At 54.3% G+C, this 25226-nt stretch overlaps 2 protein-coding genes and 2 long non-coding RNA genes across 18 annotated transcripts in view; 2 read left to right on the top strand and 2 right to left on the bottom strand.

The window, feature by feature from the left end:
• HOXB3 (homeobox B3) overlaps nt 1-18755 on the top strand; it is a 56729-nt gene extending 37974 nt beyond the window's left edge. For 7 of the 14 annotated variants that reach the window (XM_038547568.1, XM_038547566.1, XM_038547570.1 and 4 more), the window contains 3 exons: nt 11719-11806; nt 14878-15475; nt 16366-18755. In XM_038547568.1, the coding sequence (XP_038403496.1) occupies nt 15028-15475; nt 16366-17225 (1308 nt within the window). In that variant the 5' untranslated portion in view covers nt 11719-11806; nt 14878-15027 and the 3' untranslated portion in view covers nt 17226-18755. Of the gene's footprint in view, nt 1-8589; nt 8842-11147; nt 11526-11718; nt 11807-14370; nt 15476-16365 lie in introns of those variants that run through there. The other 7 variants (XM_038547572.1, XM_038547576.1, XR_005364454.1 and 4 more) reach the window with 6 other exon arrangements.
• Nucleotides 13588-15259, bottom strand: LOC119876645. Its single transcript, XR_005364461.1, has 2 exons — nt 14161-15259; nt 13588-13957 (listed from the first exon to the last, which is right to left on the bottom strand). It is a non-coding gene; the product is annotated as an uncharacterized LOC119876645 (long non-coding RNA).
• LOC102156194 lies at nt 16423-21546 on the bottom strand. 2 transcript variants are annotated; one of them, XR_005364456.1, is made up of 4 exons: nt 20952-21546; nt 17662-17720; nt 17147-17219; nt 16423-16630 (listed from the first exon to the last, which is right to left on the bottom strand). It is a non-coding gene; the product is annotated as an uncharacterized LOC102156194 (long non-coding RNA). The 2 variants fall into 2 exon arrangements; XR_005364455.1 differs by having other exon boundaries at nt 17157-17219; nt 20952-21529.
• HOXB2 (homeobox B2) lies at nt 20810-25073 on the top strand. Its single transcript, XM_038547580.1, has 3 exons — nt 20810-21820; nt 22447-23143; nt 23994-25073. The coding sequence occupies exons 2-3, from the start codon at nt 22765-22767 to the stop codon at nt 24641-24643; spliced, it is 1029 nt and encodes a 342-aa protein (XP_038403508.1). The 5' UTR covers nt 20810-21820; nt 22447-22764; the 3' UTR covers nt 24644-25073.
• The last annotated feature ends 153 nt before the right edge of the window (nt 25074-25226 follow it).

Here is a 25226-nt window from a genome sequence, read left to right as displayed (position 1 = left end):
AGGTGTTAATTATTCATGGCATCAGCCTTGTGGAAGTGGTGGCTTCGGCCTCAGTCTGGAGCATACAGGAGCCGGCTCCCATGTTCTGTTCCAAGTGGCGCTGAGCCCCATCCTTGTTAACAGGAAGATTTGTGGGTGGTGGGTGGTGGATGAAGCCTCCCAGATTGGAAGTCTGGGTTGAAAGGGATTTAGGGAAAAAGAGAAGGAGAAGTCAAGCTTCTAGGTTAGGATGAGTGTGGTGTGGTGTTACCTAGTTTGGATAAAAGAAAGCAGAGAGAGTGTGGATTCAGGGGCAGCCTTGACAGGACTGCAGAGGGTGGGGGAAGGGGAGGACTGGGGGAGAAAGATTTGAAGGATGGGTGCTCCAACCCTTCAGGCTACCCTTTTCCAGCGCCGGAGAATCCCCCACACACTCAGGGTGAGAGGCGAGTCTTTTTCCCTCATCTGGGAAGTTGGTGGTGGGGGGCAAGGATGTAAATGTAGGGAGAGTTTCTCCGGTGCTTTTTCCCCAAGGCAGCATTCCAGAATTTAGGCCAAAGTCTTGGAATCCCTGAGAGAAGGGGGAAAGATGACCTCTTCCTTGGAGAGGAGGAGGGACAGGAGGGAGAAGAAGAGGGTGGAACCAGGTTTTATTAGCTTCTGAATTCAGCCTGTTTCCCAGCCTGTTTCCCAGCCTGGAAGATGGGAAACAAAAGGGAAAGCCTGAAGGATTTTGCTCTTTGGGACAGGTCAGAGGTAAGGGGGAGAGCTGGGAGCCAGTCCTATAGACCTCTACCCCAGTGTTACCAACTCTCCCTACTTCTCTGTCTTCCCTCCTCCTGCTGCCTTGGCCAGTGACGTGAAGGACTGATACCCCCCTCTTTTCCTCTCCATTCTCTCAGCCCCCTTCAGGTCTTTGTCTCTTCTGGCCCTGGGGGCACCCCCTCCCCTTTCTTTTCCCCAACTCATACTCAGTCTTCCCCCAGGAGAGACAAAAGCGGGGAGATCATCCTCTTCACCATTATGTCTCAGTTGCTGGCTCCTTGCTGAATCTCTCCATGTGAGGCCTGGTGCCCTCCATCCAGGCATATAGGCCTACGCCCGAATCAGCAAGTTTGGAAAGACTTTGTTGTTGTTGTTCTTTTGTATATACAAATACTTGGTTTACTTAGCCATGAAGCGTCTTGCCTCTTATCAGTTCTGCACATATACACATATATACCCCATTTGCTTTTGTGCTGTTCAGGGGTTGAGGTAGAATGTATTTGGTGGAAGGGGCTTTTGGAAAGCTGCTAACTCCTTCTTCTCTCCAGACTCTTCTCCCCGGTGATTATAGTGTTGATCCCCGTGCCTTTAAGAAGCTGGGCTGCCAACGTTTTAGCAATCAGAGGAATTGAATAAAAAGATGGAGAGAGAGAGAGAGAAAGGATGAAGGGAAAAGGGAGGGCCCCAGAGAGAGAACAAGCAGGAGGATCCATTTCTGAGGGGAGAAGTTAGGGCAGAGTCCAAGAAGCAGATGACAGGGAGAATAAAGATAAAGGCCAGTCAGAGCGGCAGGGAGGCTGTCCTGGGACAAGGAACCCCACAACTTGGATGGGTACACACACACAGAGTTAAGTGAGAAGGAGGGAACTGGAAAAGAAACCACTCACTTTGTCCCCCTTTCTGTAGAAGAGAATGTCTTTGTGATGGAAGGATGTGTGTTGTCCCCTCTACCCCCTGCAGATGAAAGGGCCCCAGGCCAAGGGCTCCACATTGCCCCCAAATAAGAGGGGCAGCCTAATGAGTGAGCCCAGAAGTGATTTCTGGAGACACTGCTAAGTCTTTCACGGGCTCAGTTCAAACTCACTGAAGTCAGAGAGGCTGAGTATGAGAAGACAAAGAGGCTGTCAGAAAGGGACAGAGACAACAGAGATGGTTTTAAAAAGGCAGAAGAGACAGAGAGAGAGAGAGAGAGAGAGAGACTGTTGAAAGAGTCCAACCCTGGGGGAGGGCAGGCACAGAGACAGGGGAGGCCGCAGGGGTCTGGAAGCTCCTCCAGACCCGGTGCTTTCTTTCCAGGCAGCTGCCCAAAGCTGTGGCCGTCCCAGAAGCAACTGGCCCTAGAGTAGGCCCTCAGGGGGGTGCTAAATCAGGTGTGAGGCAGCTGGGGTAGGCACCGAAGTGTCAGGGAATGGCCAAGAGGGTCCTAGCACTTCAGTCTCCTCTTCCACCACCATCACTAACTTAATGGCTGGAATCTCCCAAAACAGAATTCCACGGGGTGGGGGTTGGTGGTGGTATTTGGGGTCAGGGTCTCACACCCGGACCCTGGAATCCTTCCTCCGCCTCTCTTTCCCCTGGCGGATTTGGTCTCTTCTTTCCCTCTTTCGGGTCGGGGAGAAAAAAGTTGATCTGCCGGCCGCCCAAGAACTTTCCCTTTCACCTCCAATCCACATCTCCTCCCTCGAACCCCCAGCAGGAACAAACGGATGCTACCCTTACTAATCTCCTCCCTCCCCCATCTTTCAGGAAAAGAAAAGGAAAAAAGGAAAAGGGGAAAGAAAGTTCCTACGAGCCTAAGCAGCTTTAGAAAACTCCAGGGAACCTGGAAAATGCAAACCTCCTCGCCTCCCCCAGGCGTCCCCGCGCCCCCTCGCCGCCGCGCTCTCCCGCCCCGCGCCCCCCACCCCCACCCGCCCGGCCCGTCCTGCCCAGAACTCTCTTCCCGGCCCGTCCTTCCCCGCCCTTCCCGGCCGGGCCGGACATATGGAACCCATTTCGCTGGTGACATTGAAGAGCCGCCCGTGCGCCCGCCTTCCGCCGTGGCGCCCCCGGCGCTCCCCGCGCCTCGCAGTGCCCCCTGTCATTCGCCGCTCCTCCCGCCCGGCAGCTTGGCCCGCTCTCGCAGCCCCGGCCCGGCTGGGTGCCAGGCGCGCCCGGCCGCCCCGCAGCCCCACGCGGGCCCTCCGGCTTCTCCGGCCGGACCCCGCCCCCGCCTCCCGGCTGCGCCCCGAGCGCAGCCCCCGTGCGCGCCCCGCTGCCCTGCGGCCTCGAGGGCCGAACAAAGCCGGGGGCGGGGGCGGGGGCGGGGGCGGGGAGGGGGCGAGCGCTTCCGGGCCGCTCCCCGCGCCGCCCGCCGCTCCGGGGCTGCCCGGGTCTGCTCGGGCGGGATGCGGCGGGCTGCGGCCGGGGCGCCCCCGCTGGGGCCGAGGGACCCGGGCCTGGCAGTCGGCTCCCGCGCGCCCGCCGCTCCCGGTCGCCCGCGGCCTGCGCCCTAGCGCGAGTCCGCACAGGTAAGTGGGGGTGCGGAGCGGAGCGGCCCGGGTCCGGCTAGGGATGTGTGTGCGGAGGGGGAAGGCGGCGGGGGTGGTGGCCAAGACCTCAGCCCCCGGGGTCTCTCTCCTGGATCAGGAAAGAGGCTGGATCTGAATCGTGGAAGACAAAGCTGAGAGCACCTCTGAAGAGGCGGGTGGGTGCTGACGGGGGAGAGGGGTCCGGCTGTGCGGGGCAATGTGGAGGAATGTGGCGCTGTACCCCCGCCGGATGTGTGGGCCAGGACCGGATTACGGGATGGGGATGGGGGAGCTCTGTGGCTCTGGAAGGGTGTTGGAGGCTCTGGAGGGTTTTCCAGGGAGGAGTTGGAAGCTGTGCCTCGTGAAGGAAATGTGGGGGCATCTCCTGGGGTCGGGGGACAGCTGGGCCCTGCTCCTACAGTCCAGCTGCCACCATGGTGAGCCTTTTAGCACCTGGCGGGTTATTTGAAGCTGAAACTACAAGGGTTGCGGTGAGGCCGGGTGTTAAACTGAGAAGGTAGAAGGGGTGATTTATGGCTTCAGAGAAGCTATGTTTACTCCCAGACTGCTCTGGAAACCAAAAACCAAACAGAGCAGAGGCGGGAGGAGCCCCTCTCAGGAGTGGGAGGTGATGCCAGGTTCATTCACTGGGATTTATTTTCCCAGATGTGGGGAGATGGTGGGAACTGTCCCTTTGCAGGCGCAGGATGTGGTAGGTCTGTGTGATGTATAAGGAGAGTGTGCAAGCATGCACGTTGGAGGTGTGTTAGTGTACTGTGAGAGGACATTTGCACACAGGCACTCGGGCTGGGGTGTGTGGGGCACAGCATCGCTTTGTGAGTGGGCGTGAAGGGAGCTGGGAGGGTGGGAGGGAGGCTCAGTGTTCTCTGGTCCTGGGACTCTGTGTTATGGTAGCTCTGGATACACTTTGCTGCCCTGGGCCCTCACCTGGGGGTAGAGCCTGTTCTTGCTTTCCTCCCACAGCCACATGTAGCACAGTCCATTTGGTCTGGTCCCTGGCCCCTCCGTGCCATCTGCCCACGCGGCCTGATCTTCACTTTGAGCCTTTAACTTTGCCGTGGGAGACCAAGGAATTAGTAAGCATGGCTGCATGGGGAGGGGAGGAGAGATAGATGGTTTCACACTGGGCCTTGGCAGCCTTGGGTTCCACCATCACTGCTGAATTTACCCCCAAATCTCTGCTTGGGAAGGGGAAAGTGAGTACAAAGGGAAACAGAGCGAAGGAGCTATGCAGGATGGTGGGGGTGGGGAGGGAAATATTTTGACCCCAGATAGTTATTTCCTCAGGCCAACTGGTGGCTCTTGCATTTCTGTCTAGAAGCCTGGCTTTGCCTGGAAATTGTTTTGCATTAAATTTTCTCAGCCGCAGAATTATCTTTCCTCGCCTCCAGCTAAACTTGCATTTTTCCACCAGACACTTGGGCCCCGCACCAATGAAATCTGAGAGGAAGCGGCTGGGCCCTAAGTGGCCGTAATTTAATTGATTTTATCATAAATCATCAACTTGATGAAGAACCCGAGGTTTCAGTGAAGTAAATTGATATTAATGGGAGTTTCTTGAAATGCAAACTCGCTGCATTGTTGGGGCATCTTGAACTGGGGAGGTGGATTTCATGCGTCCCAAGAGCAGAGAGCCTGGACGTGGAGCCCGCACAGCATTAGGGGGTAGGGAAAGCAAGCTGTGAGGGGCAGCTGCAAGCAGACCCATTTCTGTGGGGGGGAGCAAAGCAAAGAATGGAACTTTGTTGGGGAGGGAGCAGAGCCTGACTCTGAGCCCTTCTGGCCATCTTGGGAATGCTGGTCTCCAACTAGGGGGAGGCAGTTGGGGAGGCTAGTAGGTGTGTGGGCAGAGTTGGGGGTCGGGTGAGAAGGCCAGACTGGTACAATGGGTGCATTGACTCCTGGTTAAAAATTGCCAGGTCAAAGCCTTCCTCTTCTAATTATACAAATTAATTATTTACTGCTCAGGTTGCTGTGTCCAAAAATAGCACTTTTGATTTGGTGATGGAGGTAGAGAACAACCTACCCTCCTCCCAAACACACACACACACACACACACACACACACACACACACAAGAGCAGTAAAAACTAGTGTATGAGCCTCTGTGGGGGCAAGGAGAACCAGGAGTGGGGTTGGTGCTCAGCAGTGGGGGTGTACACATTTAAATCCCAAGAAGAAATATGCTTTTGGCAGAGACAGTGCCCTTTATTGTCTAAATTCAGTTTATTACTACATATTGTCACTCATTTTCACATTAGCACACAGAGAACCACAAGCTGTCCGTCCAAAAAGGGACCTTAGAGATCACTTTGCCCAATGCCTCCCCTCCACATATATGCTCTGGCTTTCCAGAGGGGACACTGAGGCCCAAGGAATTCACTGCTTCAGATCATATAGCCGATCTGGAACACCTAGCATCCAAGCCTCCTGACTGCTGAGCCTATTGCCAAGTATGACTTTAGACAAATCACTTCCTGGCTCCGAGCCTCAGTTTCCCTGCCTGTAACAGTGGCAGGGGTTGGAAACGACAGTGTCTGAGTTCTCCCTAGGTCCGACCTTGGGAAACTCTCTAGTGCTTGGGAGCAGCTCACTTGTGAGCTGGAATTCTGAGGGCGTCTGGGGATAGAAGTTACTGCATGGTTAATCTGCAATATACAGGGAGCAATATACACGCCCAGAGCAGTAGATAGTTACTCTTACTGGCTCTAGGAAATCTATGAGAATCTGGACCATTCCTCCTCTTGAAGGTGTTTTTTTTTTTAAGATTTTATTTATTCATGAGAGACACAGAGAGAGGCAGAGAGGTAGGCAGAGGGAGAAGCATGCTCTCTGTGAGGAGCCTGATGTGGGACTCGATCCCAGGACCCCGGGATCTGAGCTGAAGGCAGCTGTTCAACCACTGGGCCACCCAGGCGTCTCATGAAGTTGTCTTTATTTTCTGCAGAGAAGCCCAGACTGAGAACAACTAAAATAGAAGTCAGTGAAGAAGGGCTAGCTAGCTGGGTTGGATTGGGATTGGCATTTGGAGGGGGAGGGCTAAGGAAAGGCGGGGGAGGGGGGTGTCCTCCCTCACAGAGCAAGGCGTTTCCCCAGCCAGGCACTGGGCTGAGGCTGGAGTTGTTCAAATTTCGGTTTTTGAAATTCTTCCTACTCCAGCCCAGGGACTGAAATGTGGTTTCAGAATTATTTGGATACTGTAATGGTAGGCCACCACCTGTCCCCCAGTCTCACCCTGACCCCAGGGCCTTTGGGCCTTCTCTTTTGGGGGGAGGACACACACAGGGTGCTGCAGCATGTACAGGTGTCCTCCCAGGGCAGCCAAGACAGAAGGCCTATGAAGCAGATGGACCCCTCACCCTCTTCTTGTTCTTGTTTTCATCTCCTTTCCCAACTGGAAGTAGATAACAATTCTCAGAAGTTGCATGGTTGTGAGAGGGAGGTTTCTTGTAGGGTCAGGGATATGGGAGGCCACCAGGGGACCAAAGGTTTCCAGACTGCCTTGGGAAGTGTGGTCAGGTACAAGAGTTCTGGTGGAGAAGTGGGAAGAGAAGGGCACAACTTCATCTTTGGGGTTCCGGAAATGAGTCTCTGGTTTTGAGAGGAGGGGACACCCAAAGGGCTGGCAAGTCCAGACCCTGGCCCTATCCTATTCTAAGTCTGGGATTTTATATTTGGAGGCAATTCGGAAGGCCTTCCGCTGATTGGTCATTAATCCGGTGAGTTATTGTCTGCGAAACAGAGGTCACCGGGAGAGAGACATCCAATCTGTCAGGAGAGACCTGCCCAGTCACTGGCAGGCTGGGCCCCTGTTCGCCTCTTGCCCGCTGCTCCCTCGCCTCCCCAGCCACCCACCGCCTCCCCAAGCCGTCCCAGCCGCTGGGCTCCCTCTCGCCTCCACCGGTCTGCCCACCTTTGTCTCCACAACAGCCCGGGGCGTGGGGAGGGGGGCAGTCTGCCGTGTGCTGGGCGGGGGCTGAGCGCCTAGATGCGGCTGGCCCCGGATTCGGAACCGGCTCGCGCGCCCCCAAGGCGCCCGCCCGCCCGCCCCTGACTCCTGACTCGGCCCGCGCGGCTCCTGCGTCCGCCCCGCCGGCGCACCCGGGCGGCCTCCGCGGTCACCGAGCCACTTTGCGAACCCTCGTGGCTGCGCTGGTTTTTCTGCCTCCCTCTCGAGCCCCTCCACTTGGGGGGGGTGAGGGGGAGAGAGCAGAGCTGCCGTTCATCTTCTCCAGCGGTGGCGGCCTCTGTCTTCTTTCGATCCCCCGCTTCCGCTGAGCCGGGTCTACACTGGTCTCCGCGCGCGCGGAGGCAAGGAATCTTCTCCTTCCCGCTTCCCCTTTGTTCCCTCCCGCCTGGGCATCTTAGGGGGGGGTGGGGGTGGGAATCCGGATACCCAGAGCCAGCTTCATTAGCAATGTGATTTTACCACCGCCAGCTTTGAAATCTTTATTAACATTCAGGAAGAGATGGACATTCCGGGGCGTGTGTGGACTTCACACGACTCCGCTGAGGCCACAAAATTGGGCAGTGAAGCTGGGAAAGAGTGTGTGTGTGGGGGGGGGCGGGCGGGGGGGCAAAGCCCAGAGAGGACCGGAAAGAAACGGATCTCTAATCGCCCGGCCACCTCCCCGCCCCACCACTCCCTTGGTCCCAGCTTCTCAGGGAGCCCTTGAAGTTGAGCTTGGGGCCAGATGCGGTCACCCCAAGGCTGGTATCAGAAATTTTCAAGGAGCCAGCCATTTTGTGATTATTGAGAGGAGGATTTTCGTTTGCTCTTTGGTGGATTTTTTTTGGGAGAGGGGAAGAGGGAGACAGACCTGATCCCTCTAAGGCCTGGAAGGGTGGGCAGCCAGGAATGGCTCAGAGAGGTTTAAAGAGCTCCTTGTCCGCTGGTGCTGGGTACCGATTAGGAGTGGGGGAGGGAGGTGCTCTAGCGAGTGGGAGGGGGAAATATGCCCAGAAGGGGGCCATTTTTTCTCATTTTTACCTTTTTTATTGATTTCTGCCTTTGTTAGATTACCCTAAAGTCTCTGTCTTAATCTTTTCTCGGTTTTTCTTTTTCAATCTCCCCCTACACACACACACACACACACACACACACACACACACACAAAGTAAGGTTGCCCAAATTTCTCTACTTGGGTCCAGGAAGAAATTGTTCTCTCCTCTCTCTGGTCTGCCCCTAGATCATGACTTCATGGTCAGGGGTGATAAACTCCTCCAGACCCCAGTCTTCCCTCACACCCCTCTAATGTCTCCTTCTCTGAGTTCCCTGGCCAAACTCCTCACTGCCCCGCCTTTGTCCCCTGAAGTCTGAAAGGTCTCCGCCTGCAGCAACAGCTCAGAGGAAACCTGCACCCTCCATGCTGCCTGCTTCACCATCCACCTCCCAGCCTCCCAGCCCCAGTCAGGGGCAACTGGCCAGCCAGAAACCTCCAAGGAAGGAAGAAAAAAGACCAGAAAGAAACCAGACTGGGATCGAATTGCCTCCCAACCAGTTCCAATGGGCTCTGTTCTCCAGAATTAGTAGGAAGCCCCTGCTCCTCCTACCTCTGCATTTGAGGGTGCGTGTCCTCTGAAATTTTTCTCCAGGTCAGCTTTCTGAATCTCCAGTCCTCCTTTTCACCCCCACCCCACTGTGCCCCAGCTCCTGGTGTCCCCAGAAAGGACCACAAAGAGTTGAGGACGCTCTGGGAGGGGAAGGGTCCATTGCTGTCTTTGGAGAGTTCCTCCGCCCTCCCTCAGCTCAGCTCCAGGCGGGGTCCTCCTGCAGCCCTGTCTCCCAGCCCTGTGCAGCTGGCAGGGTGCCCTCTGGGTTTCTTAATTCCTTGAGGCAATGCTGTGCAGCCCCATAGTGATCAGTTGTTTCTCTTCTCTCAATTTTGCAATGACCTTCTCCAGCTAGTGGTAGCAACAGCTAGGAGAGCTGGACGGTCTAAGGTACATTTTTGACTCTTAATTTTGTGGAGTAAGAGGAAAGACCCAAAGGTGCTCGTTCCCTTAAGCCTCCCTGGGCTGAGTCCCCAACACACCAGGCCCAAAGCTCCGGAGAAATCAACAGCGTAGGTCCCTAAACTAGGGTCTAGAAATCTCAGGACAGGCTCTGTGCAGCCATGTACACAGGCAGCCGGTGATGGCGTTCTTTAAGGGTCTGGGCGTGAGTCATAACATTGGCTTGGGCTTGGGCATTTTCTTTTCCTAATACTACTAATAAAGAGAAAACTGGCTCCCACTATCTATCCTCACCACCACCCCCTTCCTTCAGCCACCAGCTCTCTAGGCAGGTGGCAGGGTCCTTGGTATATCACAGTGGGAAGCTCTGCATGTGGTTCTGTTGCTGGAGGGCAGGCAGTCCCACTCACCCCCTGTTCAGCAAGACCCCAAGAAACTGGCTGCTCCAGCCCAGGAAAACTGACTTAGCGGGATGGAAAGAAGTAGAAGCTGGAGGAGGCCGGGGTAACACTCTGCATGAGAGTCATGAGAGTAGGACCCTTTCTCAGCCCAAAGCAGAACTTGTGAGTGGGGTGTGAGGAAAGCCCTGCCAGACACAGCCACCCTCTCCTGGAGAGGAGACAATAGCTGGAACCATCTCTCACCTTTGTTCTCCCAGTCCCATCTCTTCTGGTGCGTCCAGATGGGAGAAGGCAAAAGCCAAGAATTTTAACCAGGAGGTCACAGGGTAGTGGCTGGCTCTGCCTCTGTCTACTCCAAGTGAAGGGAACAAGTTTTCCAAGGTGCCTTTGTAGAAAGGAGAGACTATCTGCCTTCTTTTTTATCCCCTAAGTCCCGACTCAGCAGTTAAGCAGAGTTGCAAACACTCATGCTTTGGGAGATGTCCTGGTCCTCTTTTTGTCTCTCCTCCACCGGGAGTGGCTCTTCCCCACCCCCCCACCCCAAATCTGCAGACACCTACATTCTTGGCTCTTGGTTCCCTCCTACAGGCCTCCTTGCCTTTTCCTGCCCTTCTCAAACACACCCTAAGAAAAGTTTAGCTTTTGTAGTCCTCCATGGTTGTGCCAAGAGTCATAAATCATGCAGAGCTAAGAGAAACAAACAGGTTTGTTCTGAATAATAATAATAACTACCCTCCTTCTCTTCTGCCAGCACATTTAAGGTGAAGCCATTTTGGTAGTTCTTCTCACCTTCTTAGAAGTACAAATGTCCTTATCACCTATTAGCCCCTTCTGCCTAACCGGAGGTGAGAATCTTAACAGAAACTTCTCCGTGAAGTTCTTACAGCCTCTCTATTGCCAGCCGCGTCTGGAGCTCAAGCTAAACAGAGTGCTCCTTTTGTCACCCTCTCCTCAACCCCCCTTCTCCTGCAAGATGGTCTGGATTTTTAAAATAATCACTCACCGCTTGTTGTCTGTTCTCAAAAGGGGGGGGGGGTGTTTAAAAAAGAAAGGTCTGGCTGTCCCCCCTACCAGTTGGAAACTGGGACTGGAGATTTGTGGGGAGAGAGGAGGAATTGGGAGGGTGTGGGGGAAGAGAAGAAACAGACTGGGAGATTTGGAGGAGGGGGGAGCCAGGGCAAGAGGGCGGGAGACCCAGCCACTAGTCCCCGAGGAGTGAAACTACAAAAAAAAAAAAAAAAAAAAAAAAAAAAAAAAAAAAAAGCCCTAGTCCTGCCCAAGCGAATGAACAGAGGGGCACCCAGCAGTCCCACCCCCAGGCACTTTGGGTGCCTTTGGCTAGGCCTCCCCACCTACTTCTCAGCACAATGGTTTACCAGGGGGGGGCGGGGGGGGGGGGGGGCTGTGAACTCCACTGGCTTTGCCTTGCCTGTGCTCCCTTCTTCCTCCCCGGCCAAAAATCTCAATTTAAAAATTTACCTGTTCTGGGAAAAAAAAAAAAAAAAAAAAAAAAAAAACAAACAACAACAACCCAACCAACAAACAAAACCTCAAACAAAAATCTCTACCTTCTTTCCTTTCTCACTTTTTTTTGAAGGGGGGGGTTAAAAAAATTTCCCCCTCCCCCATCACCACCAACACCTTCCCTCCTTATCAGGCATCTAAGCTTGCTAAAGGGGGAGTGGTGGGGGTGTGTGTGAGCTTGTGTGTGTGTGAGTGTGTGTGTGTGTGTGTGTGTGTGTGTCTGTGTGGTTTTTTCCCTGTGCAAAAGCAGAGGCCATTGTTACGGAGAGTAGGGCGTACCAGTCTTGTAGGGCAACCACACTGTGGCGGCTTGGCCGAGCCGGAGCCCGGAGCCGGATTCTCAGCGAGCTGAGCCGCCCGAGCACCTTTCGGTCTTCTTCTATTTTTTTCCCCGCTCCCCCACCCCCTCCCTCCTGCGCACCCCGCTCCTAAGCCGAGTGAATTGAAGCGGACGCCGCGCGGCTCCTCCGGCCGCTCTGCCCCTCGGGCTCCCCAGCCGGGGTGGCTATTGGGGGGGGGGCGACGCAGCTTTAAACAGTGGTCTTTTTTTCCTTTGCCTTCAAGGAGGGGAGATTTCTCGCCTGCCGCTCGCGCTGGGGCTCGATGTGAATATATATTATGTCTGCCTGTTCTCCCCTCGTCGGTGGCTAAGGTAAGCTGGACTGAAATAGGCTATCAGTTTGTGAATGGCGGAGAGTATGTCTCAATGATTTATGGCCCATATGACTCCAATCTCGGTTCAAGAAGAGTTCACAAGCTTTAAGCTTCCTTCCACGCAGCGACTCTCCTCTCTCTCTCTCTCTCTCTCTCCCTCCCTCCCCCTCCCTCCCTCCCTCCCTCTCTCTCTCTCTCTCTCTCTCTCTCTCTCTCTCTCTCTCCCTCTCTCCCTCTCCCTTCTTGCTTCTCTCCTTTTCTCCTCTCTTTTCTTTCAGCAGCCAGATCCAGGGCTGAATTTTTTCCCCCGGCTGCTGAGAAGAGCTTAACCTTTCTCTCCTTTCCTTTCCTGTTCTTTTTTTTCTTCCTTCCACTATTTTTTTTTTTTTTTAAGTCCTGGAAGGTGGCCTATCCCCTCTCTCCTGGCTTCCCCCGCTATTGTTACTCTCCCCGGCTCTTTTCAGGGGCGCGTCTGGACAGGTGGGGTTCTTGGGGTGGCTCACCGCCCTGCTCCAGCGAGACCCCGGGGGAAGCCCGGAGCCACCGTCTCCCTCCCTCCCTCTCTCCCGAGAAGCCATATGGAGCCTGGATTTTTCCAACATGGAGGCAAGGGAAATAGACATGTTTGGCTTAGTAGAGCTGCTCCCCACCCCCTCTCCTCCTGGATCCCTAGATCTCGGAGCCCCTCCACACCTTCGCCTCTTCTCACTGTCCCATCAGCCAGGCCTCTGCGCCCTGCTGCTGAACCAGGCCTGCCAAAGGCAACTCCCCGAGCGGAGTTGCTAAGGCGCCTTTTAATTCGGTTACCTCCAGCGCCCAAACTTGCTGCCCTCAGCCCGGTGTGCTTGGAACCTGCCGCTGCTAGCCGGCGAGGCGTCCTGGACGCTTCCTCTTCGGCTCCTTGGGCCAGCATAGCCGGTGGCCAGCCACCCCGGCAGCGGCCGAGACAGCCCGGAGGCGGCAGCCAGGGGCTAGCTCCATCCACAAACCTCCCGGCCCTTTCTCGCCGCTGGCGGAGTCTCCATTCTTTCCTGTTACGTCTCTGGCTTCTCCGATTCCCACACTCGCCTGCCTGGCCTCTGTCCTGCGATGGTGTGCAGGTTTATTGCAGGGTGAACGTCAGGAATTTCGGCCCCAGGCGTCTAGTCAGATTATTGCTTTATTATCATCATCATCATCATCATCATCATTACTGCTGTAACAATCATTTAGACTAAATAAAGCCAGGGCCCAGCCAGCCAACCCTTTCCAAGGTTTTTATTTCATTCTCTTCTCTATCTATTAATAACAAACTTAACTGATGCCTGTTAATTAATTCCCCCTTCATCCCGGGCTGCTCCGAAGCTAATTTTGGTTAAATCATCAGAGGCTAATGGTAATAATAATAAAGGGATTGGGTCAGCCTGGTCAATTGAACTCCAGTTCTCTTCCCTGGACGGACCTGCTACTTTACCGACCCATGTGTATTTCCCAGAAATAAATTCTTCCCAGAAACCAATCGGAACTCAGGGCTACCCGGGCTCCCTTTTGAGTGTAAATCTGTGCCATTAAGAAGGGGATTTATGTGTGGGAGGGACTTCCCTCACCTGCACTCCTTTTATTTTCCTATTTTGAGTTTTCTTTGGAGTTGACCAGCTGTGCTGAATGAGATTTAAGTAGACCAAACTCACATGTCAGAAGAGAGGGTCACTCTGGAGGTTTTATGAAATGCGATGGTGAGAGATGCGGGAAGACAGGGAGGAAAAAATGCAGTCAGAAGTTTTAGAGAAATACACAAAATCCTATGACAGCTCACAGCTTTATTCTTTTTGTATCATTTTAAAAGTCTGCATTAAAATAATGATTTTTTTTTTTGCCTTGGAAAACTTCAGCAAGCAAGGTACTCTGTTTCCAACCCAGAAAATAATATTGTTCTGATTGCTCTGTTGACTTTCTTTTTTTTCTGCCTTGGGGAAAGATGTTCTCATTCAGGAAGCACTTTCGTATCTCTTGATAGAAAAGTCCAGCCGTTATCCAGTTTCTCTCTTTTTTTCTTTTCTTTTCTTTTCTTTTCTTTTCTTTTCTTTCTTTTCTTTCTTCTTTCTTTCTTTCTTTCTTTCTTTCTTTCTTTCTTTCTTTCTTCTTTCTTTTAGAAATGAAAGGAAACAGACTGTCAAGGAAAGGATAGGGAAAAAAATTAGGTCTGATGAAAAAAATGGAGTGGGGAAAGACCTGGGCCAAATGGTCACTGCACCAACCAGTCGGGCCAGGGAAATGGAAACAATCCTGCTCCATCTGGAGGCCCCATGGGGGCTGCTAGCTGCTGGGTCCCAGCCTTGGCTGAGCAAAGACTCAGATGGAAAGTGGTGGTACCTGCAGCAGAGCCATGGAGGACGCTTAGTTCTGCTGGCTCCTGGAGGCTAAAAATCTTCTGGAAGTTTCTAGGTCAGGCTGATGCTGTCCTCGTGAGGTGGGAGGGGAGAGAGAGGGTTCCTCACAGGAGAAGGTTCCCTGCTCAACTTGGTTCTCCTTTCTGTCCCCTCGGAGATCCTCTGTTTTTTGGGTTTTTTTTTTTTCCTCCAGGCTAGACTGCTTGGGTAAGAAACCTAGATGGACACGGAGCGAGGCAAAGACAGGAGACAGGAGGCCTCTCAGCTCAGAGGACGGTGTTGGTGATGCTTTTATTTTGGAGTCTCCTAGTTCCCCCCTCCTTGAGCCACCCAGTCCCAGAGTTAGTGGTGGAGGGGTGGGTAGGGAGGGGGAGGAGGAGAGCTCAGGAGATGGCACTAAGTCACTAGTGAAGCCCTGGCCTTCGCTGTAGGAAGATTCAATACTTAGGCAGTCCCCAAAGGAGTAGAGTCCTTATTTTTGAAGTGGAAATAAAAACTGGTGGGCTTTTTCTTTAAAATTAAAATAAGAAATAAGCAAAATCCATTTCAGGTCAGGGAAGTGGCCTCAGCATCTGCTTTGAAGATGTTGGGGTGGGGGAGAAGAAGAAACCCTATTGATGTCAGTTCCCTTTTCAGCTCCTAAGATGGATTCGAGCCCCAGTCCTCTTCTCCCCCTTGTGTCTCTTCTCTCACCCCGCAGGTCAGCCGCTCCCAACGGACTCGGGAGGAGGGGGGCAGAGAGGGGAGGGGGGGTCCGGCGCCTCACGTGACCCCCGCGGGTGCCAATGTCCGGTCGTGAGGGTATCAGGCTCTTGCAAGTTGCCACCCACTGCCCGGGCCTCGCCCAGCGATGCAGAAAGCCACCTACTACGACAACGCCGCGGCAGCACTCTTCGGAGGCTATTCCTCGTACCCTGGCAGCAATGGCTTCGGCTACGACGGTCCCCCCCAACCCCCCTTCCAGGCCGCCACGCACCTGGAGGGCGATTACCAGCGCTCGGCGTGCTCGCTGCAGTCCCTGGGCAACGCCGCCCCGCAGGCCAAGAGCAAGGAGCTCAACGGTAGCTGCATGAGGCCCGGCCTGGCCCCCGAGCCCCTGCCGGCCCCGCCCGGCTCACCCCCGCCCAGCGCCGCACCTACCAGTACCACTAGCAACAGCAGTAATGGGGGCGGGCCCGGCAAAAGCGGCACCCCCAAGTGCGTTCCGGGCTCCAACTCCACCCTCACCAAACAGATATTCCCCTGGATGAAAGAGTCAAGGCAAACGTCCAAGCTGAAAAACAGCTCCCCCGGCACAGGTACCAGCTCTCTGCCTTCCTCCTCGTCAGCTTTTGTCAGAGCCAGGAATGTCACTGTTATTCTAGCACCCGGCCCCTAGGCGCCCAGGCGGCGGCCTGGGAACAATGTCAGGTGGCAGCTGCGGCAGCAGCGCTTTTCCCGCCCCCCCACCCCACCTGATGACCCCTGACCCGCCAACACCCTCTCCTTCCAGCCATCCTCCACCTGAGCTCCAGAAAGCCAGGTGCTCGCTCGGCCTCAGCCCTCTGCAAGGCCGCAGAGCCACGAGACACTGCCCGTAGACGCAGAGTCGTCAACGATTGATTATTATTAAGTATGATTACTGTGGGTATTAATCACAATCGCTCGGGCGGCCCCGGGGTCTCGGCCTCCAGGCAAAGCAGCCTCTTCGAGCCACACTTCGGCGCCCTAACCACCCACCGAATGTCCAGATTCCCCCAGGGGATCTCCTTGGCCGCCCACCTTGTCCACAGGACCCGGCGGGAAGTGTGTGTGTGTGTGCGTGTGTGTGTGTGTTGGGGCGCGGCGGGGGGAGGTCTTCCCAGAAGCTGGAACTGGGGATAGGGGGGAGAGAGCGTGCGCGAGAAAATCCAGCTCTAAATAAATGGCCATGCGGCTCTGTCTGCGTGACATGATCAAATTTTCATAAGCTGGGGCAGCAAGAGGAGAACAGGTCTCTTAATAAATGCCACTATTATAGAGTGTCCGCTAATGCGACGGGCGTTGGGGGGGGGGGGTGAGGAGGAGGCGGGGACGGGAAGGGGAGGGCGGCGGGGGCTCCGAGTCCAGGCCTGGATTTATTAAGAAACCATGCATTCAATTTCGGCGTGTTCAGTAATTATCTTTTATTTCATTTTGTCCCCTTCCCACCCCTCCCCCTCGGATCCAGCGGAGGGCTGCGGCGGCGGCGGCGGCGGCGGCGGCGGCGGTGGCGGCGGCGGTGGCAGCGGCGGCGGCGGGGGCGGCGGCGGCGGCGGCGGGGGAGGGGACAAGAGCCCCCCGGGGTCGGCGGCGTCCAAGCGCGCGCGGACGGCGTACACGAGCGCGCAGCTGGTGGAGCTGGAGAAGGAGTTCCACTTCAACCGCTACCTGTGCCGGCCGCGCCGCGTGGAGATGGCCAACCTGCTGAACCTCAGCGAGCGGCAGATCAAGATCTGGTTCCAGAACCGGCGCATGAAGTACAAGAAGGACCAGAAGGCCAAGGGCCTGGCCTCGTCGTCCGGGGGCCCCTCTCCCGCCGGCAGCCCCCCGCAGCCCATGCAGTCCACGGCCGGCTTCATGAACGCCTTGCACTCCATGACCCCCAGCTACGAGAGCCCGTCCCCGCCCGCCTTCGGCAAAGCCCACCAGAATGCCTACGCGCTGCCCTCCAACTACCAGCCCCCTCTCAAAGGCTGCGGCGCCCCGCAGAAGTACCCCCCGACCCCGGCGCCCGATTACGAGCCCCTCGTCCTCCAAGCCAATGGAGGCGCCTACGGGACGCCCACCATGCAGGGCAGCCCAGTGTACGTGGGCGGGGGCGGCTACGCGGATCCGCTGCCGCCCCCTGCCGGCCCCTCCCTCTACGGCCTCAACCACCTTTCCCACCACCCCTCGGGGAACCTGGACTACAATGGGGCGCCCCCTATGGCTCCTAACCAGCACCACGGACCCTGCGATCCCCACCCTACCTACACAGACCTCTCCTCTCACCACGCGCCTCCTCCTCAGGGTAGAATCCAAGAAGCGCCCAAATTAACACACCTGTGATGGGAGAGGGAGGGCGGAGGGGCGAGGTCATGGGGTGGGTGAGAGCCAGGAGGGGTGCGAGGACCCGCGGAGCTCTGGGAGGGCAGCCCAGAGATCCGAAGGATGAGCCCGAGCCCCCCCACCCCCACCCCCGCCCCCGCCAGAGGTGATAGCCACGATTCCTGGAAGAACAGGCCTGGAGCTCCTCTCCCAACCCCTGGCCTGAGAAGTTGCTTTTTACGGGCCTTCAGTCCTTGCTCCATCTGCCTGCCAACCCATTGGAGAAGAATCCACAGCGGACTGTGGAGATGACCCCATCAGCCCTAGGCCTCCAGCAATACCCAGTTGGAATGCCATGCTCCCCAGTGGAGTGGAGGAAGAGGAGATAGGGAAACAAGGCAGAGAAGCACATTTTAAAAAACAGACAAGATGGCTAAGCCATCACCAACCAACTTACCTTCCATCTTTGTGGGTAATTCCTCCAAATCTTGATTTTTTTTCTTTCTTGCAATTCTCCTTTAAAATTAAAAAAAAAAAAGGCATTTCAAAACCAAGGGCACAAAGCAAATTCCCCTCCCCTTTCCACGAAGCCTCAAGTTTCTTCCCATCTATTTGAGGTTCTTGGGCATTCCCTCCATTGCTAATCCCATATTTTCTGCTTTAGGACTTTAATATCTGTACCCCAGCCGCCCCCATCTTTTACAGTTTTCAGAGGGCTCAGGGATGGTGAGAGATCCTGAAAGTCAGAGCTGTCTATATTATAAATATATATTTTTTTCTTTTATGGAAACTGGGAGGCCAGAGCAGGCAAGATGTCAGGACTGCAGGTTTGCCCATTCTGCTGCCTCCCGTCTCAGCTCCAGGACCATCCCCCTCTCTCCACAAAAAAGTCGGCGACACGAGGTTCTACACTTTTCTTTTCTTCTGTTGCTCTCTTGACTTAACGTGAAAACAGGGTATATTTTAACAAACTGTCTGTCCCGGCCAGGGGCTGCAGCTGGGCCTGTGTGCCTTGCTCAGCCCCCTGACAGGACACTTTTGTTGCACTTAGAGTTTACATTTTAATGGATATAAAAACAACTGTGAGAGATGCTTGGGCCTTCAGGAGTCCAGCATCGCTCAAAAAGTGTGTGTTCTAGTGAACATTTTCATATATATTTATTGGTTATAGCCTGTTAAAATATTTTCTTTTTTGTATTATTTATCCCCCTACATTATGTATTTATATGAGGGAAAAAATGAAAAATTGTACTTTTCTAGTATTTACTTGTTATAAAGGACGTTGTGTTTCCTGTCATGTAAAACCAGCTATTTTAGTTATTGTACTCTAGAAAAGAGCTGTAGATTTATGTTAAACGCGTACTGATGAGCAATTGTAATTAGTTCTAAAAGGCATGAACTCAGCTCCTATTGTCACTGTATAGTCCTGAATTTGTAGAATTAGAGTTAATTCCCTCTTGGAACTTTCTTTGTTCTTCCGTACTTTTTTCCTTACTTGAAAGGGTTGTCTGTCAAACCAATTCTTGAATAAACTTTCTGTTATCAATTTTATCTTGTCCTGGTGGTCCAATTTAGATAGCGGAGTGAGGCTGGTGTCTGCCAGATTTCCCCCAAGGAGAGAGAAGGACAGTGAAGACCTTATCCTGGCTTTTTTGTGTGGGTGGCTCAGGCCCCTATCTCCACCGCCCCCCCCCCCACCCCTTGTCAGGCCTCAGGCCTGGAATGTTCTGCTAACTTCTTTAGCTAAAATTTAAGTAACAAGTTGCAGGGGTGGGGGTGGGGGAGGAGGACCCTTAGGTGCTCTCTTTAGGTCTTTCTGTTTGGCTTCCTTGCCTCTCAGTTTTTCTCATTGACCTTTTGTCTTCTTGCTCCTTTGGCCACAACTTCCTGGCCTCCCTCACCCAACAACAACAACAACAACAACAACAGGAGCAGCAGCAACAACGACAACAACAACAAAATCTGGCCGTGTACTGTTCCTTCCAAGCACCCTAAACTTCCCAGTTCTCTTCCGGAGCTACAAAGAAGTCGTCACGTGACCCGAAGCCCAACCACCATTGGGTCTAAAATGAAAACAAAGGAAAATAATTTAAAAAAAAAAATCTGAGGCCTAGACTTCTCAGGCCAAACCTTAAAACTAAAGTGAAATTAAATCACTAAATAAAACTCGGGGCGGAGGGAGAGGAGGTGCCTTTGATTGCCCTGCCCAGGAAAGGGGAGGAGGGGGGAAGCGGTTGGATCCAAGCGTAAATAAAATGGTCCCCAGGCTAATGTGCAGCTCCACGATCCTTGGGAAAACTTCATTTCTTAGTCGTGGTTCCATAAAAGTTTTATCACGTTGGAGCGAGGATAGAGAGGGTCTGTCAAAGATGAAATGTCACCACCGCGTCGCTGGAGCCGATAAGAGCGAAGAGACAGGGCGGCTGAAATATGGAGCTAATTCGTTGAAAGAGAAGCGATGGCTGCACTGAAGAGTTGCATAATTCTAATTGTAAGCGATGCGCCCGCATTGCTTAATTAGGAGCATATATTTGGTGGTAGTGATGGGGGGGCAGTGTCAGTGAGAATCGTTCCAGGCCCTCAGCCTTAAAGCGAGGGCTGATTTACATTTTTATGTTGCATCCTGGCAGTCCAAGGTTAGTAATTACAGTCTTTATGCAACAATAAATAACAATAAAAAAGCAACCTGAATTCTACACCCTCCCCCCCACCACCACCACCAAGTAGGATTTTTAACTGGACTGGGCTCATCCAAGCAGCAAGCAATTTAGCATCGGGTCAGGCTATAATTTAAAGGCATAAGAGCGTGCAAAGTTTGATTGGGATCAAATAACGCTCAAGGGTTTTTCTTCTTTCTGTCTTTCCCTCTTCCTCTTCCCTGAATAACATTTTCTGAATGATGTAACTAGATGAAGCGCCATGTTTGGCTCTGGGGGTGGAGTGGATTGATTATTTATCTAGCAGGAGAGAGGCAGGCCAAGAGAAGGAATTTAGCTTGAGTTTGAAAAAAAAAAAAGGAGCTTTGGCTGGAAGCTGGAATTGCAAACGAAAAATAAGGGCCCACTTGGCCTGGTGTCCTCTAGCCTTCTTCCTGTGAGATTCCAGGCGCTGGCTCAGCAGCCAAAGTCGTGGGGGTAAATATCTCTGCTGTAAGACTCCCAGCACAACAGGAGGCGGGGAAGCGGTGTCCCTGGGAAGGAGGGCTCCCTTGGCCCCTTTTAACGCCCAACTTTTCTGCTGTTCTCTAATCTGGCCGTAAAATCTGTCAGCGGGGTTAGAGAGCCGTATTTCCTGCAGGGACAGTCTGGGCCGGGGGTGATGCCGAGAGAAGCAGGCGCTCCACCCTGCAGCCAGCTGGAGAGGCGGTGGAAGGAACGTCCACGGCTTCTCGAGGGGGTGGCCGGAGGGAGAATCCTCTTTTAGGCCTCGCTGCACAACTTTCAGATGACTTCTACTCGGATTCTTCTGTGCCCATCCCCCCCTCCTCCACCACCCTCCTCCCCGCACACCCCCACCCCCACCCCCACCCCCACCCCAAGGGCAAAAACTGCCTTCTTTGGAGCGGAGCTGGACGCTGCGGTCTCTGGCCAGTTTGCCCAGTTCAGAGCATCCTTCTCTTTGCTGAGCCCTCCAGAGGCGTCCACCCCCTGTCCCTGCAGCCTGCCACCTACAAATCCCCTTTCTCCCTCCTGGCTCTCCTCTGGCCTTCGAGAATACTCACCGCCACCCACGCGGACGAATACTCACCGCCACCCACGCGACTGTTACAGTGACACAAAGTTTCTAGTTCCAGCGGCCGGCTCATCTGCCATTTCTCTGCTCACCAGCCTTCTCTGGGCCCGGCCGCCGAGAGGGGGAGGGGGAGGGGAGGCCGGAGCCGTGGGAGTTCTCCAGACAAACTTTCCACCCAACTCAGCGGCCTTCCCTCTGTCCCCATTTCCCATCTGTTTCCCCGCTCTCGCAGAATCACCTTTCTCTTTGGCTATCACCCCCCACCCCCAGGCCTTTTAAAGGGATGTGGAATTTAGGCTGTTCCCTCCGCTTTCCCAAAGAGCCAAATTCTTTGATGCCATCGGAGGGAGCTGTCAGGGGGCTAAGATTGATCGCCTCATCTCCTCTCCGTCCCTCTGACCCACTTATTTAAAAATCTTCCCCCAGATCGACTTTTCATTTTCTGCTTTTGAGATCTGGTTTCCCACCAATGGCTTGGGGCCCGGAGTCTTGTGTTCCCTCTCTCCAGTAAATTACAGCACTCCCTAAAGTTCAGACTATCTTGATCCCCTTGAAATAAATAAATTAAAAAGAAATCTCCCCCAGGGGCCAGAAATGGAATATTATCTCCTTAGTCAGTGTTTTCACCCCCTCCATGCCCAGAGAATTTTTTCTTGCCAGGGATTTTTTTTTTTAAATTTTAACTAGCACACTGGCAAAAATAGGAGAGGGGGGATACTCTTTGTCCTGGGAGGGAACTCAAAGTTAAATCCGACTACCTTCGTTCTGGTTCCTGTCCCTGGATATAGACACGGATACTTGACTTGAAGCTCTGAATGGGAGCAGATGCACCTTATGCCCTGTCAGTTGTGGGGTGTCAGAAAAGAGTGTGACAATGACTCCAGGTGAGAAAGGCAGGTGGACATGGGGCAAGGGCAGTGCTGCAAATGCTGGAGCTGAGACCACACAGCTATGGCGGCCAGAGGCCCAAAAGGGCCCCTCACCATCTATCTCACTCCTCTGTGTCAGCCTGGGAGTGCCTGTCGATTTTCTGAGATTTATCTGTTGCTTTTGGGGGGTGGGAAGGGGATCCTGGTGCTGGTGATTGTAAATCTCTTCTCTTCCTTATTGCACCTTAACACTGACCTTTCCCAAAGGATGGGAGCCTCTTTCTACTTACTACCTCTTCCTCCCACGTTGAGATCCTTAGTCAGCCTTCTTTCTTTTTTCTTGTTTTAGTGGGGGAGGGGTGGGGAAGAAAATGCTGCTGGCGTTGTGAAGAAAGCATTAATGTATTCTATTACAAATATTTGGAAAAGAGGAAGACTTTTCCTTTAGATTCTCTTGTTTCCCAGCTTTTGGAACCTCCCATCCTCTGAAGGGGATGAGAGAAAGGTTCCTTTAGTTTTTCTGGAGAAAGGGAGGCATTGGGGAGAGGGAGTATAGGACTTGGGGCTCACAGAGTCCAGGTCGTGGTCCTCTAGAGTTTTTGAATCAATTAAAGCAAATAATGCTCTCTGTTTTCCACCAGGCCCAGACAAGCGATTGGCCGAGGCCAGTCCCGTGACCATGAATTCCCTGCAATTTCGCCGGAGTCCTGGGTTTAATAGAGAGAGTCCCCATACGCTTGTATTTATCAGCAATATACAATTATAAAGGCCCAAAATTTAAAAAAAAAAAAAAAGAGAGAGAGAGAGGGAGAGGGAGAGAGAGAGAGAAAGAGCACGAAATCTCCCCCTCCCAAAATCGCTCCATCACATAAACCTGGGGGGGGCAGGAGGGGGGGTCCCTTCCGATCCTCCCTCCTGACGCCCCCCCCAGCAGGCCCCCTCCCCCACCATTGAAAGCCATGAATTTTGAATTTGAGAGGGAGATTGGGTTTATAAACAGCCAGCCATCGCTCGCCGAGTGTCTGACTTCCTTCCCCGCTGTCTTGGAGACATTTCAAACTTCATCAATCAAGGAGTCGACATTAATTCCTCCTCCTCCTCCTTTCGAGCAAACCTTCCCCAGCCTCCAGCCCGGCACCTCCACCCTTCAGAGACCCGGGAGCCAAAAGCGAGCCGAAGATGGGCCCGCTCTGCCGCCGCCGCCGCTCCCCGCCGCCCCCTTGGTCCCCGAGTTCCCCTGGATGAAAGAGAAGAAATCCGCCAAGAAACCCAGCCAATCCGCCTCGTCTCCCCCAGCCGCCTCCTCCGTTTCGGCCTCCGGGGTCGGCTCGCCAGCAGGTCGGTGAGCGGGGTAGGGGTGGGGCGAGGGGCAGCGAGAAGAGAGGGGGAGAAAGAGGATGGGGAGGTAGAAAGGCTGTCGAGCCTGTTGGGGATCCTTGCCCCATCGATTTCAGGGACAAGGAAGGGAAATGTACTGCTGGGGTTCAGGCCTGACCGCTGCCAGCATTTCTCTCTTTTCTCTCTCTTTCTTTCTTTCTTTCTTTCTTTCTTTCTTTCTTTCTTTCTTTCTTTCTTTCTTTCTTTCTTCTTTCTTTTTCTTTCCTTCTTCTTTTCCCCCACTCTAGCAGATTTTGGAAGCTGGTTGGGGAAGAGCTTTTTCTCTGCTAGAAGAAAAGGGCTTGATGTAGGTTTTCACCTTTATCTGTGTGGAGGAATGAAAGTGGTGTTGCTGGGGTTGCATTTGGGGGCGAGAAACCATTCGGTCCCATCTCCCACGGCTCTGAAAGAGGGAATGTGAAAGCTAGGGAGGAAAGGAGGTGAGGGGTAGTCTTAGTGAACCCTCTCTCTGGGTTGAGCTTGAAAGTGCCGAATTGAGGGGTTCACTCCAAGGACTCGGAAGAGAGGCTCTGAAGTGGGGGGGGAGGGCAAGGGGGAGCCGCTCCCTACCCCCTGCGTGGCCCGTGGGCGGCTCTCTGAAAGCTGTGCCCTGACCCCCGGCCGGTCCGCCGGCGAGAGCGGGACAGCAAAGAACGCAGAAGCTAAGAGAGCCAACCCTTGGGGGGTGGGCGGGAAGGAGGGGGCTACTGCTGATACTGTTTTTGGCGGACGGGGTGGTCTTCACTTCAGCTGAACGCGGTTGGGCCGAGGGACACAGCCCGCCCTGACGCCCAGCCCGCTTTCCCCGCAGATGGCCCGGGCCCGCCGGAGGCCGCCGGCGGCGGGGCGCGCAGGCTGCGCACTGCTTACACCAACACGCAACTGCTGGAGCTGGAGAAGGAATTCCACTTTAACAAGTATCTGTGCCGGCCGCGCCGCGTCGAGATCGCGGCCCTGCTGGACCTCACCGAGAGGCAGGTCAAAGTGTGGTTCCAGAACCGGCGCATGAAGCACAAGCGGCAGACGCAGCACCGAGAGCCGCCCGACGGGGAGCCGGCCTGCCCGGGGGCCCTGGAGGACAGCGGCGAGCCCGCCGAAGAGCCTGCGGCCGGCCCGGGTCGGCCCTCCGCCTCGCGGCCAGCGCGGGAAGCCTGCTGCCACCCGGCCGAGGTCGCGCCGGCCCCCCCGGGCCCCCCGCCCCCGACCGCTTCCGGGGGGGGCGCCTCGCGCGCGGCCGCGGGGTTGGAGCCCGAGCCGTTGCCGGAAGATGCCTTCCCGGAGCGCCAGGATTCTCCTTTCCTGCCCGACCTCAACTTCTTCGCGGTCGACTCCTGTCTCCAGCTGTCCGGAGGCCTCTCCCCCAGCCTGCAGGGCTCGCTCGACAGCCCGGTTCCCTTTTCCGAGGAAGAGCTGGACTTCTTCACCAGCACCCTCTGTGCCATCGACCTGCAGTTCCCTTAACCTAGGTCCTCCTCCCGGCCCCTTGACGCCGTCTCCCTCGGCCCGGCTGCTGGAAAACCCGAGGACCCCCTCTCACCCCCCCCCCAAGTCGTTTAGACCTTCTTTATGTGTTTTGCAAAAATTCAGGTATTATTGAGTTAGCGCTTAATCCATTTCCTTTCTCCTCTCTCTAAAACATGGGGCACTCGGGCGTCTTTTTAGAATCACACAAGAAAATTCCGTTTGCTAGACTCCTTCCAACGAAATCTCAGGAATAATTAAACTCTAGGGGGGCTTTCTTAAAAAAGAAATAGAGGAACTTGTTTTCCTCTCTTTTTTTTTAAGTTTTAGGCCGTAGATTATTTATTAAAATTCTTTAATAATAGGAAAAGGGGAAAGTATTTATTGTACATTATTTTCATAGATTAAATAAATGTCTTTATCATACGAACAAGAGTGTTTGTGTTGGGACCCAGCAGCCCCTTTCCCTGCATCCCCCACCCCAAGGCCGCCGTCACTCCTCGCGCGACCCCGGGCCGGCTCAGTCCGGGTGGTACAAAAGTAACCTATTTGGCCACCGCCGCCCGGGCGCGCAGTTCGGGAG

The sequence above is a fragment of the Canis lupus genome, chromosome 9 (assembly GCF_011100685.1).
Source record: "Canis lupus familiaris isolate Mischka breed German Shepherd chromosome 9, alternate assembly UU_Cfam_GSD_1.0, whole genome shotgun sequence".
Lineage (NCBI taxonomy): Eukaryota > Metazoa > Chordata > Mammalia > Carnivora > Canidae > Canis > Canis lupus.
Note: the sequence above shows the minus strand (reverse complement) of the source record. Positions and strands in the feature narration are given on the sequence as shown.